The sequence below is a fragment of the Ruditapes philippinarum genome, unplaced genomic scaffold (genome assembly GCF_026571515.1).
Source record: "Ruditapes philippinarum isolate M1 unplaced genomic scaffold, ASM2657151v2 ctg3372_1_1_1_1, whole genome shotgun sequence".
NCBI classification, from domain to species: Eukaryota; Metazoa; Mollusca; class Bivalvia; order Venerida; family Veneridae; genus Ruditapes; species Ruditapes philippinarum.
In genome coordinates, this window is record NW_026866849.1 from 66,880 (window position 1) to 83,106 (window position 16,227).

A 16,227-nucleotide genomic window follows, 5' to 3' on the forward strand; every position below is an offset into this window, starting at 1 on the left:
GTTTAACCTGGTGTCTTCTACCGAACATATATATACAGTACAACCTGGTGTCTTCTACCGAACATAGATATACAGTTCAACCTGGTGTCTTCTACCGAACATAGATATACAGTTCAACCTGATGTCTTCTTCCGAACATAGATATACAGTTCAACCTGGTGTCTTCTACCGAACATAGATATACAGTTCAACCTGATGTCTTCTTCCGAACATAGATATACAGTTCAACCTGGTGTCTTCTACCGAACATAGATATACAGTTCAACCTGATGTCTTCTTCCGAACATAGATATACAGTTCAACCTGGTGTCTTCTACCGAACATATATATACAGTACAACCTGGTGTCTTCTACCGAACACAGATATACAGTACAACCTGGTGTCTTCTACCGAACATAGCTATACAGTACAACCTGTTGTCTTCTATACCGAACATAGATATACAGTACAACCTGTTATCTTCTATACTGAACACAGATATACAGTACAACCTGGTGTCTTCAACTTTACACAGATATCGAACATAGATATACAGTACAACCTTGTGTCCTCTACCGAACATAGATATACTGTAAACCTCTACAGCGTAAGACAAAGAGTTTCGATGTTGCTTAGAGATGTTGCTCCAGAGCTGTTAAATCTATATAGCAGAGTCTTCCTTTGAAAAGAAATACAAGTGTTTTTTTTTTTTTTTTTTTTTTTTTTTTTTTGGGGGGGGGTTGTTTTTTTTAAGATGCAATTGCTTTATAGAGGTCAGCTCTGTGGAGGTGGCACTGTATTTGCAATATACGTTGCACTAGTATATGTTATTACTTGAACTAGTATTGCTATAAGGTCATGATCCATGTATACATGTATATATGATTTCTTTTTTGAGATAGCCTTTTTAGATAACTAAACCATCATTTCAACCATCGCACTATATTGTTTATGTAACATTAATGTAAAAAAATAAAGCCGTTGACATCAATCCTATTTTTTCAGATATGAATACTTTTGTATAGCTGTGAACTTGCTTATATCTCAACAAATAGGGGCGTTGTACTCAGAATTGGCATGATAAAATTACTGAAATCAGTAGATGTCACCATATGTAGAACGTCATAACATATGCAAAATTTCAATGTTCAAATCGCAAACTTAATGTTGAAGTGGGTAGGCATTTAAATATAGTACCTTTTCAAGAACGCTTTTGCAATTTTTGTCTCGAAAATCATTTAACTTTTCACATTGTGAATATCATGCTCTTTTTTTTATTGTAGCAAATATCTAAAAATAAGAAATACCTATTTACAAAATTGGTATAATTCTGGGACTGAACTAGATAACTTTTATGAATGTTAATTTTGTAATTAAGAAAATTTCTGCTTATATTAACCATTTAATGATCTTTATAGCACAGTAGATAATTAAATGTAATAAGAATTTGTCATGAAATACGACACATTTTGTATGATATTGTATTTTGGGCCGGTGGCCTTTATTTAGCCTACTGAATAAATCATTTGACACGTAAAAATGCTGTATTCTCCCATTATATTTTAATTTCTAAGAATATTTAAATAAAAATATATTTATATTCGAATCTATTTAAAATGGTTACTTTCATATTTCACATTGGGCATCACTATACATTTTCCCATTCACAGCACATATAGGTTTGCCCATATTGGGGCCAGTGTTGGTTGGTATTTAACGTTATGGGAAATGCCTATATTGGGGCCAGTGTTGGTATTTAACGTTATGGGAAATGCCTATATTAAATCCGGCAACTCTTCTATAAAATTTGTCAATCCCAGCATATAGGCCTATATATAGTATATATAGATCTACTTATCACATAGATCTATTAATATTTCAATACAACCTAGTTTTGAGAAAATCACATTATTATATTTCAACGTCGAGACCCTATGATTTGTTTTTCAAAAATCAGCACATGTATTATCAAAACCTAATAGTTGAAAGATACTAAATTACATAAGCCCCGTGGATATTCATGGGTATACAAAAATAAACTAAATTTGTCCATTTTGATAAATGTTAGGATCCCATTGAAAATAATTTAAGCTGGCTATCCTTGTAAGTCCCATAATCTCTAAAAATAAAACAAAATCATTGTATTAATTTATGTTGTTCTCTGTATAAATACTGGTTCTTTTTTATCCTCCTTAATTTATTTATATTAATATAAAATGCCAGTAATTCTAAAACAGATTTTTGAGCTGTCATGCAGTTATTATGTCTCTATGTCTTAACTTATATTGATCACAGTCCAAGTCCATAATTTAATTTGTTTTATTAATCTTATGAAATAATACTTTTAGTTGTTACATGTATGTTTATGTTTATGTAACTGTGATCTCTGATGAACTGGAACAAAAAATATATTTTTGGTCCCAGATAAAAATAAACAAAAAGTATTTAAAAAGTTGTCTTTGTTATAAACATGTGTAGCTCTAATGTCAGTTCAATCTATACTTCCTGATTGCTGAAATATAATATGATATACATGTTCCAGCAAAGAATATGATTACGCTCTTGTATGTATACATATTCAATCAAGATCGAACTTGTTAAGATCTACGTTAATATAGATCTATTCTTGAAATCTTTACTGTAAACAGCCAGTATCGTTTTACTTAACCCCGAGGTTCATTCTTTTATAATTTGCTATAAAAAGACATCTAGAGGTGTGAAATATTGCTTTGTCATTTTTTTTATCATTTTATCAGGACATTGCACAATCAATAATTTACGTGGCCTGCGGAGATAGATCTCTATGTGTCAGCTGTGCTATTTTAAACATGACGTCATTCTAATTCGAGATTCTTCCAATGATAATCGCTGAAAATAACCACGTGATTAACTTATATAAATAGGCGAATTTCCGTTGTGCAGCAAGAACAGTCGCAAAACACACACACGAAAGAAACACGTATTATAATTGTTATATCAAAGGAGAACAAAGGTAAGTCGCATATTTTATTTCTCACTTTTAAACAAAGTAGATTCAGATGTTAATTATTAATTTTATTTAGGAAACTAAATAAATTTATTTTGTTTGTAAGAGATCTTTCCTTTGTAAGGCGGAAATCGATTTTGGGTTTGCCGTTACGATAACTGGATACTTTCAGAATCTGTTTATATTTTCATGAATAGATCTTACAGGTTTTGTATAATTAAATTCACGAGTTACAGATCTGTAAAAATAAGTAAGATACTGAGCAGTTATTTACAAGTTGTTAAAATTAAAGGAATTTGTTTATTTTCCAAGATGGCGGCTCATCTTTGTCTAGACTAGAGGTCACAGGAAATCAGCTGATTTTGAACAAGAAAAACGGCTGTCTTTTTATTTTTGATGAATAAATAGCTAGAAATAATGATGAATAGATCTAGTAACAAAGACTTTAAAAGTTTATAAATTCTTTGAAAGATATATTTATTTTCAATTTATGTCATGTATGTGTGTTGATTATTTTTTATGATTAATACTAACAGCTAAGTCATTGTTCTTTTCCAGATAAATATGCAGATCTTTGTGAAAACCCTCACTGGAAAGACCATCACCCTCGAGGTTGAGCCCTCAGATTCCATTGAAAATGTGAAGGCTAAGATTCAGGACAAAGAAGGTATTCCCCCAGATCAGCAGAGATTGATCTTTGCTGGCAAACAGTTGGAAGATGGCCGAACATTGTCAGATTACAACATCCAGAAGGAATCCACACTTCATCTTGTACTTCGTCTTAGAGGAGGTATGCAAATCTTTGTGAAAACCCTCACTGGAAAGACCATTACCCTCGAGGTTGAGCCCTCAGATTCCATTGAAAATGTGAAGGCTAAGATTCAGGACAAAGAAGGTATTCCCCCAGATCAGCAGAGATTGATCTTTGCTGGCAAACAGTTGGAAGATGGTCGTACTTTGTCAGATTACAACATCCAGAAGGAATCCACACTCCATCTTGTACTTCGTCTTAGAGGAGGTATGCAGATCTTTGTCAAGACCCTCACTGGCAAGACCATCACCCTCGAGGTTGAGCCCTCAGACTCAATTGAAAATGTGAAGGCAAAAATTCAGGATAAAGAAGGTATTCCCCCAGATCAGCAGAGATTAATCTTTGCTGGCAAACAGTTGGAAGATGGTCGTACTTTGTCAGATTACAACATCCAGAAGGAATCCACACTCCATCTTGTACTTCGTCTTAGAGGAGGTATGCAGATCTTTGTCAAGACCCTCACTGGCAAGACCATCACCCTCGAGGTTGAGCCCTCAGACTCAATTGAAAATGTGAAGGCAAAAATTCAGGATAAAGAAGGTATTCCCCCAGATCAGCAGAGATTGATCTTTGCTGGCAAACAGTTGGAAGATGGCCGAACATTGTCAGATTACAACATCCAGAAGGAATCCACACTTCATCTTGTACTACGTCTTAGAGGAGGTATGCAGATCTTTGTCAAGACCCTCACTGGCAAGACCATCACCCTCGAGGTTGAGCCCTCAGACTCTATCGAGAATGTGAAAGCAAAGATTCAGGATAAAGAAGGTATTCCCCCAGATCAGCAGAGATTGATCTTTGCTGGCAAACAGTTGGAAGATGGTCGTACTTTGTCAGATTACAACATCCAGAAGGAATCCACACTCCATCTTGTACTTCGTCTTAGAGGAGGTATGCAGATCTTTGTCAAGACCCTCACAGGTAAAACCATTACACTCGAGGTTGAGCCCTCAGATTCCATTGAAAATGTGAAGGCAAAGATTCAGGACAAAGAAGGTATTCCCCCAGATCAGCAGAGATTGATCTTTGCTGGCAAACAGTTGGAAGATGGTCGTACTTTGTCAGATTACAACATCCAGAAGGAATCCACACTTCATCTTGTACTTCGTCTTAGAGGAGGTATGCAGATCTTTGTCAAGACCCTCACAGGTAAAACCATTACACTCGAGGTTGAGCCCTCAGATTCCATTGAAAATGTGAAGGCAAAGATTCAGGACAAAGAAGGTATTCCCCCAGATCAGCAGAGATTGATCTTTGCTGGCAAACAGTTGGAAGATGGCCGAACATTGTCCGATTACAATATCCAGAAGGAATCCACACTCCATCTTGTACTTCGTCTTAGAGGAGGTAATTGTTCAATATTTAATTTTCACAACTTCCATATTTATTGACATAAGATTTTATTAAGTTCTAAATGCCATTTATGATAAAACTGATTTCTGTAAATAATAAATAAGATGTAATTTCTGATAACCACTGAATAAACTTTATCCACTTTGACTGTTTTCTTTGCATTTGAAAAGCAACATTTCTTAGATTTATTTAATTTCATTTTTCAGGTATGCAGATCTTTGTCAAGACCCTCACCGGCAAAACCATTACACTTGAGGTTGAGCCCTCAGATTCCATTGAAAATGTGAAGGCAAAGATTCAGGATAAAGAAGGTATCCCCCCAGATCAGCAGAGATTGATCTTTGCTGGCAAACAGTTGGAAGATGGTCGTACTTTGTCAGATTACAACATCCAGAAGGAATCCACACTTCATCTTGTACTTCGTCTAAGAGGAGGTAATTGTTCAATATTTAATTTTCACAACTTTCAAATATAACAGACAAATAAGATTTTATTAAATTCTATATTCCATTTAAGATGAATTCTAAATGCCATAAATAATTTAAGAAAACACTGATTTCTATAACTAATAAAAAAGATTAATGAATAATCATTACCCACTTGACTTTTTTTTACATTTGAAAAGCAACAATTCTAAGATTTTTAAATTTCATTTTTCAGGTATGCAGATCTTTGTTAAGACACTCACTGGCAAAACCATCACTCTAGAGGTTGAGCCCTCAGACTCAATTGAAAATGTTAAGGCAAAGATTCAGGACAAAGAAGGTATCCCCCCAGATCAGCAGAGATTGATCTTTGCTGGCAAACAGTTGGAAGATGGTCGTACTTTGTCAGATTACAACATCCAGAAGGAATCCACACTTCATCTAGTACTTCGTCTTAGAGGTGGCCAGTGAAAGTGTAACAAAAATGACATTTAATTTTAAAGTTTTGAACATTTTAGTCATAAGAGGAAAAGATGAAATTTCTGTTCTTCATTTTTAGTCTGTAACAAAAATGATTTTGGAATTTTAGTTTTCTGAAAAGTCTTACGTGAACAAAAACATCTTAATCTGTGCAATAAAATGAAGTAAATATTGAAAAAATTGTTGTAATCTTTGATATTACACACCTTTGTAAACTTGACATAATGGGTTTAACTATCATTTGATAGACAAAATGTGATTTTGTATTAGTCTGGTAAACTAGGTACCAAACTTGACTTAAGTTTGCCTTGATATAGTCTGGAGCAACAATTTGATATAGAAACACTGCGGTCTGGGTACTTGTATGTATGAAGATACATGGCTGGCAAATGTGTTCTACTTTTGGTGCCCACATTGCTTAATGGGTCTTTTTCTCAGCACTGGGAATGTTTACAATGTTTGGACCGTTTGGAAAATTTATCCCATGCTTACTATGTACTTTACTGCTGTAGTTCAAATCCCACTCTTGTGAAGAGACCTTTTAGTGAGCTGAAAGATCGAGTATGGTTCTACTTGCTCAAGGTGCCTTCAAAGCTTGAAAGTTGCTATACATTACCATGTCAGAAATTTGGCATCTGTGGCCAAGTGGTTAAGGATGTTGACTTTAAACCACTTTTTCCTATGCTATTTGTATTAAGAGTCCCAATATGGACCTTTGATTCTTTCATGTGTGGAAGCTATCCAGCTAGCTTATTGAAAGTCCGTGGCTCTACTCGGTGCAAGTTTGTTCCTGAAATAATGCCTTTTTCCACCAGTAAAGCTAGAATGTGACAATATGAACAGTGCAGCTTAAAACCCTACCTTATGACCATTTTCAGTATTAAACTGAATAAAAAGGTAAACTATTAGAAATTATGAGTCTTTATTACATGCTTTTCGGTGGTTTATAGAAATATATCAGTGATATAAAACTGGTAATTTCACTGTTTGAAACAGTGAAATTACCACTTTGATAATTTCACTGTTTTGAATTTAAGCCCCTTACGTTGTTTCAGTGAAATGCCAGCGTGCACAGAACTGGGTACCAACTTAATGACGTGACGTCGTAAATGACGTCAAGTTGTATTATTATTTGGCGCGCTTTCAATTCAATATTAGGTTTTATGTCTTTTTAAAACGTTTCTTTGCATATAATAAAAAGAAAATTTGTTAAGTTTAGTGTAAGATTGAAATTTATTACATGCTTTTCGGTGGTTTATAGAAATATATCAGTGATATAAAACTGGTAATTTCACTGTTTGAAACAGTGAAATTACCACTTTGATAATTTCACTGTTTTGAATTTAAGCCCCTTACGTTGTTTCAGTGAAATACCAGCGTGCACAGTACTGGGTACCAACTTAATGACGTGACGTCACAAATGACGTCACGTTGTATTATTATTTGGCGCGCTTTTCATTCAGTATTAGGTTAAATGTCTTTTTAAAACGTTTTCTTTGCATGTAATAAAAAGAAAATTTGTTTAGTTTAGTGTAAGATTGAAATATATTTCACCTTGTGAACACCAAAAGTTCATATTTCACTCGTGGCTGCGCCACTCGTGAAATATACCTTTTGGTGCTCACTCGGTGAAATATATTCTGATCTTATACTGAACTAAACAAATATCCTCTATATATTTCACCTTGTGAACACCAAAAGTTCATATTACACTCGTGGCAGCGCCACTCGTGAAATATACCTTTTGGTGCTCACTCGGTGAAATATATTCCGATCTTACACTGAACTAAACAAATATCCTCTATGTAATAGACAGACTTCACAGCAGCACTTTTAAAGATTTTTTTAGACAATTGTTATTTGGAAGCACCAGTGCATTTAAAATTTCCGTCGCATGTATTAAGACTTCTTTCAATAAACAAGAGCGGTCAGAAGGACAGTGTGCTTGACTATTCTCGGTGCTTGATAGTAAAACAAGGGTCAAGTTCAAAAAAGGCCATAATTATGTCGAAATCCATGAAAGAGTTGTGGGCCTTGGTCAGTGACCTATTATACTCTCAAGTACCCATTCTCTTCAGAACTTTTAACTGAACTTGCACACACAAACCAAACCAAAATATGACTGACGTCTTGATAGGTACAATAACTTTGCCTGTTTGAACAGTCTAGCTATAAATGATCACAGGAACTTGAAATTCTATCACTATGAACGATAATATGCAAAATATACCCCCTATATACTATATAAAAACTTAGTATATAGGGGGTATATTTGGATATTATCATTAATATTGGTTATTTGATAGAATTTAAAGTTCCTGTGAAATGATGTATGCTTGATCAGTCATCAAGATAAAATTAGATTTGAAAATGTTTTGTTATCCAAGAATAAGGCTATCAGTGCTTAGAGAAGATTAAGATTCAAACTTTCAGAACGCACTGCATTATCTACAACTGTATATGATAGACACGCTACATGTAAATAAGAGACACATGGTTATAGTGTTAATGTGGTTATAAAAAATTTTGGCAGGTTATATGCCCCAATATAAATGGTTGTTTGGAAATATAACCCGAGCCCCAAGGCAAACATTTTTTACAGAAAAAAAGTGAGATTTCTTCATAATTTGACATCAGTCATGTATATAATACTATAAAAATGTTGCAATTATTTAATGAAAAGCAACGCTGCAAATGTTCAGTATCATAAATCCTAAACTGGCTTACTGGGAAGGATACTGTTAAATAAGAAATAATTCCTTTTCCCCCCTTTATATTTATGATATCATGAATCAACATCAACATGAATATACTGGATACTAAATTAAAGTAAAAAAAAAGTTAGTTATCTGTTATTTTGGCATCTGAACTTTACTTGTATACAATATATTTACAGAGTTTAGAAAAGCAAGTTGATTTGGTCATGTAACATCAGATACAGTATGATGACAATAAATAAAATGATTACATCTAGTAAATTATTTAGTAAAAAATCTCCCACTTGATCATCGAAAAAAGTTCACATAATTGTATTCTTCAGCCACACTTCAAAGATGTAAGGATGATATTAAAGTTGCGTCTCTCATGATAATTGTGCATATTAGCAACCTGATAACTGAAATAACATCCGAGGCTACCCTAATATGCACTATTACCCTGAGAGACATGTTATTTTTTATTATACCAAACCAACATTATAATGTAATTTTTCACTGCTATGCATTATTGTCTCAGAGCTTTAACAGGGGAATGAACAAGAACATTATGTTTTGCTTAGTCTATATAGATTACTCTCCCCTGGGGAATATTGCAAAAATTAAATTGACCAGGTGATATTCATTTCCAGGATGATAGATTTAAATAACACCATGTGACATCACATTAGGCTATATACTGTAGTTCACATAAGGTATAATAAAATGGAATTATGAATGGATGGATTTAAAGATGAGAAGTGCGTTGCTAAAGAACCATCATTTTCTTTTGCATAGTTTTTGACTTATTGTCTTTTTTCATTCTAATATTTTTTGGCCAGATCTACATGATTTATTTACTCAAGGCATTTAACCTGATGACAAAGGCTGCAGGTAGGGATTTTTTTTACCAGAACAAATTGGCAGGTCTAGCTTTGCCATATGAATAGGTCTTTTTTTTTGTTGGGGGGGGGGGGGGGGGGGGAAGAAGAATTTGCACCACTCAAACCTACAGGGGACGAGAGGCAAGTGGTTTGATGACTAAAATCTTTACAACTCAGACAGGACTCCCCTAAATAGGTCTACATACCAGAGCTACTTTTAGCTACTGTAAACATACAGGAATCAATAAAGAAAATAAACAATATCAACATTTATTAATAATAAATGATATAATTATCACAGTTCAAACTTATAAAAGAACAATTCATGAGACAACTAAGTTATTATTGTAACAATTCAAAGGAAACTTTGTCATTTGGACAAATCTGAAATAAGCGCTCAGAAAAAAATCTCTTATTTCTTAACATTACCAAACTCCACAAATGAAGCCTTGGGTTACATTATTCCATTCTAACATTTTGAAATCATTTTCAGGTTCCACTGCCATTTGTAACTTGAATACATTTTATTTTTTGTGTCATGTAAAGATTAGCTTGCAGTTATCATAAAACAAAATGGATGGTGCATGTTGCATTATGCTACAAGCAAAATTGACTTGCCTGTGCTACCATTGAAAAAACCAGGTCCGGCTGCCTATCTTGTGTAGTCTGACCAGACCAGTTGTTATACTGTTCACTGCTGAATTATATGATTTTTTCATTGAAATTCTCTTTTACAAAGGACTAAATATAGCTGTCATTGATGGAAATTTTTGTATTTATACTCTTACATCAAGAGCTGAACATCAACAATGTATCCATTTTCTAAATCATGTGAATCAATATTGAATCAAATTTTAAATATCAAAGATGTAATCTATCCATTGACAGTCCTTAGTGCTAAACATTTTAAATCTAAAGTAGTACAAGTCTATCATACAATTTTAGCAATGAAAGAGTTAATATTGAAATAATATATTTTATATATTAATGTTTGTTCAAGACAACACTGTGTCAAAGACAAGTCTTTTGGCCAATATTTGAACCCATGACAATGTACTCAATTAAGTCATGGTTGCTTTAAACTTGCCAAACACTAGATAATTAAAGCAGTTACCAAAAAAAATTATTTATAGTTTCAGGATTGTTTAACTATAGTATGTATCAAGAAAAAACTACATGTTTTAGTATGCAAAATATGACAAAATTTTCTGTTTTCATCAGCATTTAATGTTTGAAACTATTTTTGCCCTAAAAATGCAGTATTTCAAATGAATCGTTACACATTTACTTGGTAATTCAAGCTGTCTATTAATCTGTCTAGTAAATTGACTGTATATAAAAAATAATTTCAAACACTAAAAAAATATAATATCTTTACTATTTAAAAATAAATTCTGAATTTTCATAATTATATGCTTGAAACTGGAGATGTGCTGTTTTAACTTTTGCAAGTTGAAAATTCTTCACTGGTCTTGCTAATTGCCAGCATAAAACAAGTTACATTCATTTAAATCTTTAAATCACAACTTTGTGGCATAACATTCATAACAAGCCATTATGTCAAAATAAGAATATCAAATATTTTGCAATAATAATAATATTTCTAACTGGCATCATAATATTACCTAACTTATTGTACAGTTTAAATCAACACAAATCTGATTTATATCGGCTCCTAAATAAATTAAAATCTATGCTTCATGGCTACATAAAAAGATCTGAAAAATTAGAAGTCAAATTGAATCAACACTTCGAAAATATCTGCTGTTCAAGCCTAGTGTTTAAGTCTTGCACACAACAATTACCCAAGCCTAGTGTTTAAGTCTTGCACACAACAATTACCCAGTTAAATATCTACTGGATTTTACTTTTGTCAGTATGTTCTTATAAAATCTCTGAAATTCTCTTATACAAACAGGATATTCAATGAGTGTATGTTTAATACTGAATTTATAAAACAAGTTCAATAAAATCATATTATGCAAGCCTTTGGCAAGCATAATATTGTTTTATTCAACATGTTCAATTAATTTAGTATTGAATCTACACAACTATAATATTTTATTTATCACATATTCAAAATAAGAACGGTTTACAGTTTGTGTATAACACCAATGATGTCACATCAGTGTAATATCGTTTATATTAAATGGCTTTATAACCCTCCTTCACTAGGGCTTATGTGATAAGTTTACTTATATTATACAATTAAACAATGCTGGAAATATAAGTAATATCCTACGAAAGCTCAGTCTGAATCCGAGTCATTGTTCCCTATTTTTTCTTCTTCAAACTCGTTCAGTTGTTTTAATACATCAATGTCATTTTCCTCATCTACTATATAATCTTCCTTTGGTAATCTCTCTACAGGCTTCTCCATGGGTTTCACACCTTTGTGCCTTGAGATTTCTTCTTTCTGTAAAAAACAATATATATGATTCTAATATGGCACTTTTGTAACATCAATTTTAATTGGATAATCGTTATGTTGATATAACATATACACAAACAGATATCAATTTATGAAGAAGTTATCACTTTACTTCAAGTAAAACAATTCTACTGTATTAAAAAAGTCATTATAAAGATGTATGACATGACATATATGGCTGTGTATATATGGTTGTTAACAATATAAACTTTGCCTTGCAGCTCAGGTATATAAACTAATTACCGTTGAAACTCAGAACCATTAAGCCTTATTTTAGACATGTCATAACTAATACTATATGTGTGTATTTCACTTGTCTTTCGTATCAATAAATTGTCTAATATAATTTAACAACAGAGTTACACACTCTGGCCTACCAGTCCAGTCGATGGTGACAAACAAATTTTCCTAGTTTCAAAGCAAATTATTTCAAAAGGGTTGTGAAAAAATGGTATTGTACAAAAAATTAACCAAGTGATGACATGGATGGTGAAAGTTGCAGACAACCAAGTGAGAAGGGTATAAAGCTCTCCTTTACAGATTTTCTAAAAGTCAAGTACAAAATGTAAATGTAAGGATAAATATTTATCATATCAAATATATGATATTCTAAAATGCATTATTTTATATGTGAAAAATTTCTTGTGTTTAAAAAAACTTGTTATCAAAATCATGATCATTTGAAAGATAATATGCTATTTGGTTGCAACAAATATACATGCACATAATATGATTCCAAGCTCTCAATATATCATGTAAATGTATACAATATATCTTTAAAGCAGGACTTTTGGAAGTCTCATCTGATTTGTATAGAATAACAAGGTTATAGTTGTACAGTGTTCTGTACAACATGGAACAATAACTGCAAGACTCGTAAACAACCGGCTTGTCCAATATGAATTTCAGTTGGTAACTTACTTTCTGTATTGTAAAGAGAACAAATAACTAACAAATGTTATGGAGTTGTTAATTTTTCAAACCACATCATTCTGTACTATACCTTTTTCCTAATCTCTCTGTGTTTTGTCATTAATGATTTGTCTTCAGCCTTGGCCTCAGCGAACTTCTGTATTTTAGAGAACTCTTCCAAATGTTCCATTGTTCTTGCTCTTGATATAAAACTCTGTAAGACAGCTGTTACAATAAAGAAAATTAACTTTTTATTCAAATGAAGTTTTTGTTACAACAATATGGCATGGTATTCAGTCTGGGACAGACAAAGTCCCAGATTCAGCTTACAGCCACATTCAAGTTATTACATAAATCATTGTTGTGCATTTAAACTTACTTTGAAGTTTTAAGACCGTTTGAAACAAAGATCTATAACATTTCATTCACAAAATTATTAAAAGGGAGTTATGGTTACTTATGTCACAAGGTGAGAAAAATGTCAAGCCTGACCTAAGGATCCTCGGAACACTTTTTTTGAGCTACACAGAACAAGCTTTCTAACCGCTTACACATTTTCTCGCCTAAATAGTCAATTCTCAACTGTGACACATAAATCCTAATAGCAAACGTCTTTCCCTAAGCCTAGATACAAACCTAAGTCACAAGAACAAAGTCTAGGCAAGCCAGCAAGCAGATCAGTGCAGTCATACAGTTGGCATAAATATATTAGCTTTTCATAGTAAAACCTCTGAAATAATCAATTAACAGATGACAGAATACAAATATAAACATGGTAAGTATAGTTTTAAAAGTATTGCTATGTACTATGGGTTAAGAGTTAAATGAGCCATATGCGATTATTTATTATTTATATCAAGACCCTTTCATGTGCCAGAATAGTGAATAGAGCAAGGCAAAGATTTGATTAGTGTAGGAAAATCTATGACAGTCACATATAATAGTATGATACCTGATGAGTCTTCTTGCCTTGACTGTGATACATGCCTTGCTGAAATGCAAGAAAATATTAGCATTAATTTCATAGAATTATTGGACAAGAGAAAAAGATTACAGCATTGAATATAAATTTTTATATTTTCACCTTGATCTTTTGGCCAATAATTGAAAGGTAAATAAATTTCTTATAATGAATATGACAACAAATTAATGTTTGAAATTAGCATTAGTACTAGTGTGATAGCCCGAGATAGGCACAGGCTAAAACGCAGACGCTTATGCAGACAATATAGGTAAGGATATATAGTAAAACGCAGACAATATATATATATAGAGTGTTTTCACAAAACGCAGACAATATAGAATAAGAAGGTGTAAATTACACCCTTCAAAGCTGTTTAGATTTGTAGTTTTAAGATCAAATTTTTCAGATATTAGAGATTACCCAATTACTTCTCCGGCTCCAATTAAATATCAAGCCCGGCTGGGCTACTGCATTTTCAGAGGCAATATAAACAACTTTTTGGAACGAATGTATCATGGGCTGTCAAATAGGTATGCTTGATTGTCTAGTAACGTTATATATAGAACTACATGAGCGGAAGTGTGAATATATCGTTCCTTCAAGCATGCCTAGTAAACCAGAAGGCCAATATTCCCTCAGTTGAACAAGTCAATAACCATATAATATATTACAAACACTGAACATCATCTAAAATGATTGTAACAGAAAATCTATAGGCATTTATAAATGAACACCTTGTGAACTAGGAGGGGCAATTTTCAATCGTTGTTTTATGTCACTTGAGACAAGGCGGGACTCCATTGGCGGATGTAGTTGAATCGACTGCCAAAAATTTGTTGCATAGCTGACATCCTCAGCTGACGACCCATAGAATGTTGTTGTTTCACCTTTTGTTAAATCGACAACTACTGCCATTTTCGGTTACTGATGTAAACAAATCAGTGCGCATATGTTTTGCGCATATCGCTTAAACATTGAAAAAATAATAATAATATATAAAGTTTCCTTTTAAAAGGAAAGGCTTGCACAGTGTTGTGCCTATATCCCAACCCTTTAAAATTGTTTGTTTTGTTGTTGTTTTTTTCAATTTATTATCACAATTTTTTTGAATTACTGTATTTGTGTATCATAAAGGGTTTATTTATTTATTTATTTTTTTTTTTTTTTGAAAAACGAATATTTTTTGTCAAAACGATTTGAAATCTATTCTCTGTTGTATAAAACTAACAAGTGTGCACATTTCATTTCCCCTTTTTCGCAGAGAAATCATTCGTTTGCTTTATAGACAAGTAAATGTACTAAAATACTTCGTTACGTGGTACCAATTAATAGGCTTGTATCAACTACATATGAACTATATGTTACACGATCACAAATACGTATATCAGCACGTGGCAAGGTTAATGATATGCATGGGCTATTTTTAGATTACCTCACCAAAATGCGTTCAGTAGATCTAAATACAACTGGATCATGCGTGATTTGTAAACTAATACAGACAAAAAAAACAATAATAAAAGAAACTAACTTTTGCGTCTTGAAAAACAATTGAAACGGAACAATTTCGTTTATAATTTATTACGGTTTAAACCGATAAATCGAGTAAAAATAGAAATCCTATTTATATAAGCAAACTGGGATTACCGAAGTAACTAAAATAGCTTAGATTTCCGTAATATTACTTCGTCTGATTCCGCAGTATGACGGAATAACCCTAATTGTCACGATTGCAATCGGAAGTACATCGGCTATTATCATTAGTCCGAAGAGTGACGGAAAAGGCCGAAAAGTTGCGATTGGCACGATTTCAGCTGGTTTCCCGTTCAATCATGCACTTATAAATGTAAGCAGAAAACCACCTAACCGGAACAGGTTTTCCAAATGAAATGGCTTGCAGCCGTGGCTGCAAGCCAAAAAGTTTATTAAACGGATTGAAATAATAGAATGCGGCTATGTTCTAGAAACAGTAAAATGTCTTTGTTGATCTTGTTTGTCATATTTTATTTGGTATTGCATGCCTCATATGTTTCAAATCGAGAAACATAACAGTTTCTATTAGTACTGGTGAATTTGTACAAGTATACATGTACACACAGCCAAGTAATGTCTTTCAGACATCTGGAAAAGTGCAGGTTTCTCGATAATTGTTGTTTGTTTGTTTGTTTGTTTGTTTGTTTCATTTTACGCCTTTTTCCAACAGTATTTCAGTCATATAGGCGGGTAGTTTCCTAACCATCGTTCCTGGAGAGTTACACCAGTACTAGACTACCTTCCTCCGCGCTAAACTACCAAAGCATCTCCCGGGGAT

At 33.0% G+C, this 16,227-nt stretch overlaps 2 protein-coding genes across 4 annotated transcripts; one reads left to right on the plus strand and one right to left on the minus strand.

Moving 5' to 3' along the window:
* The first annotated feature begins 2,813 nt into the window (after positions 1 to 2,813).
* LOC132734007 (polyubiquitin-C) lies at positions 2,814 to 6,215 on the plus strand. 3 transcript variants are annotated; one of them, XM_060720707.1, is made up of 4 exons: positions 2,814 to 2,972; positions 3,525 to 5,124; positions 5,337 to 5,564; positions 5,791 to 6,215. In XM_060720707.1, exons 2-4 carry the CDS (start codon positions 3,531 to 3,533, stop codon positions 6,024 to 6,026), a joined length of 2,058 nt encoding a protein of 685 aa, XP_060576690.1. In that variant the 5' UTR covers positions 2,814 to 2,972; positions 3,525 to 3,530; the 3' UTR covers positions 6,027 to 6,215. The 3 variants fall into 3 exon arrangements, with proteins under 3 accessions (XP_060576690.1, XP_060576692.1, XP_060576691.1); XM_060720708.1 differs by having other exon boundaries at positions 2,848 to 2,976; positions 3,757 to 5,124; XM_060720709.1 differs by lacking the exon at positions 5,337 to 5,564.
* A 5,549-nt stretch (positions 6,216 to 11,764) lies between these two features.
* On the minus strand, positions 11,765 to 14,885 carry LOC132734005 (cilia- and flagella-associated protein HOATZ-like). Its single transcript, XM_060720705.1, has 4 exons — positions 14,654 to 14,885; positions 13,908 to 13,946; positions 13,047 to 13,180; positions 11,765 to 12,028 (listed from the first exon to the last, which is right to left on the minus strand). The coding sequence occupies exons 1-4, from the start codon at positions 14,832 to 14,834 to the stop codon at positions 11,861 to 11,863; spliced, it is 522 nt and encodes a 173-aa protein (XP_060576688.1). The 5' UTR covers positions 14,835 to 14,885; the 3' UTR covers positions 11,765 to 11,860.
* Positions 14,886 to 16,227: the final 1,342 nt, after the last annotated feature.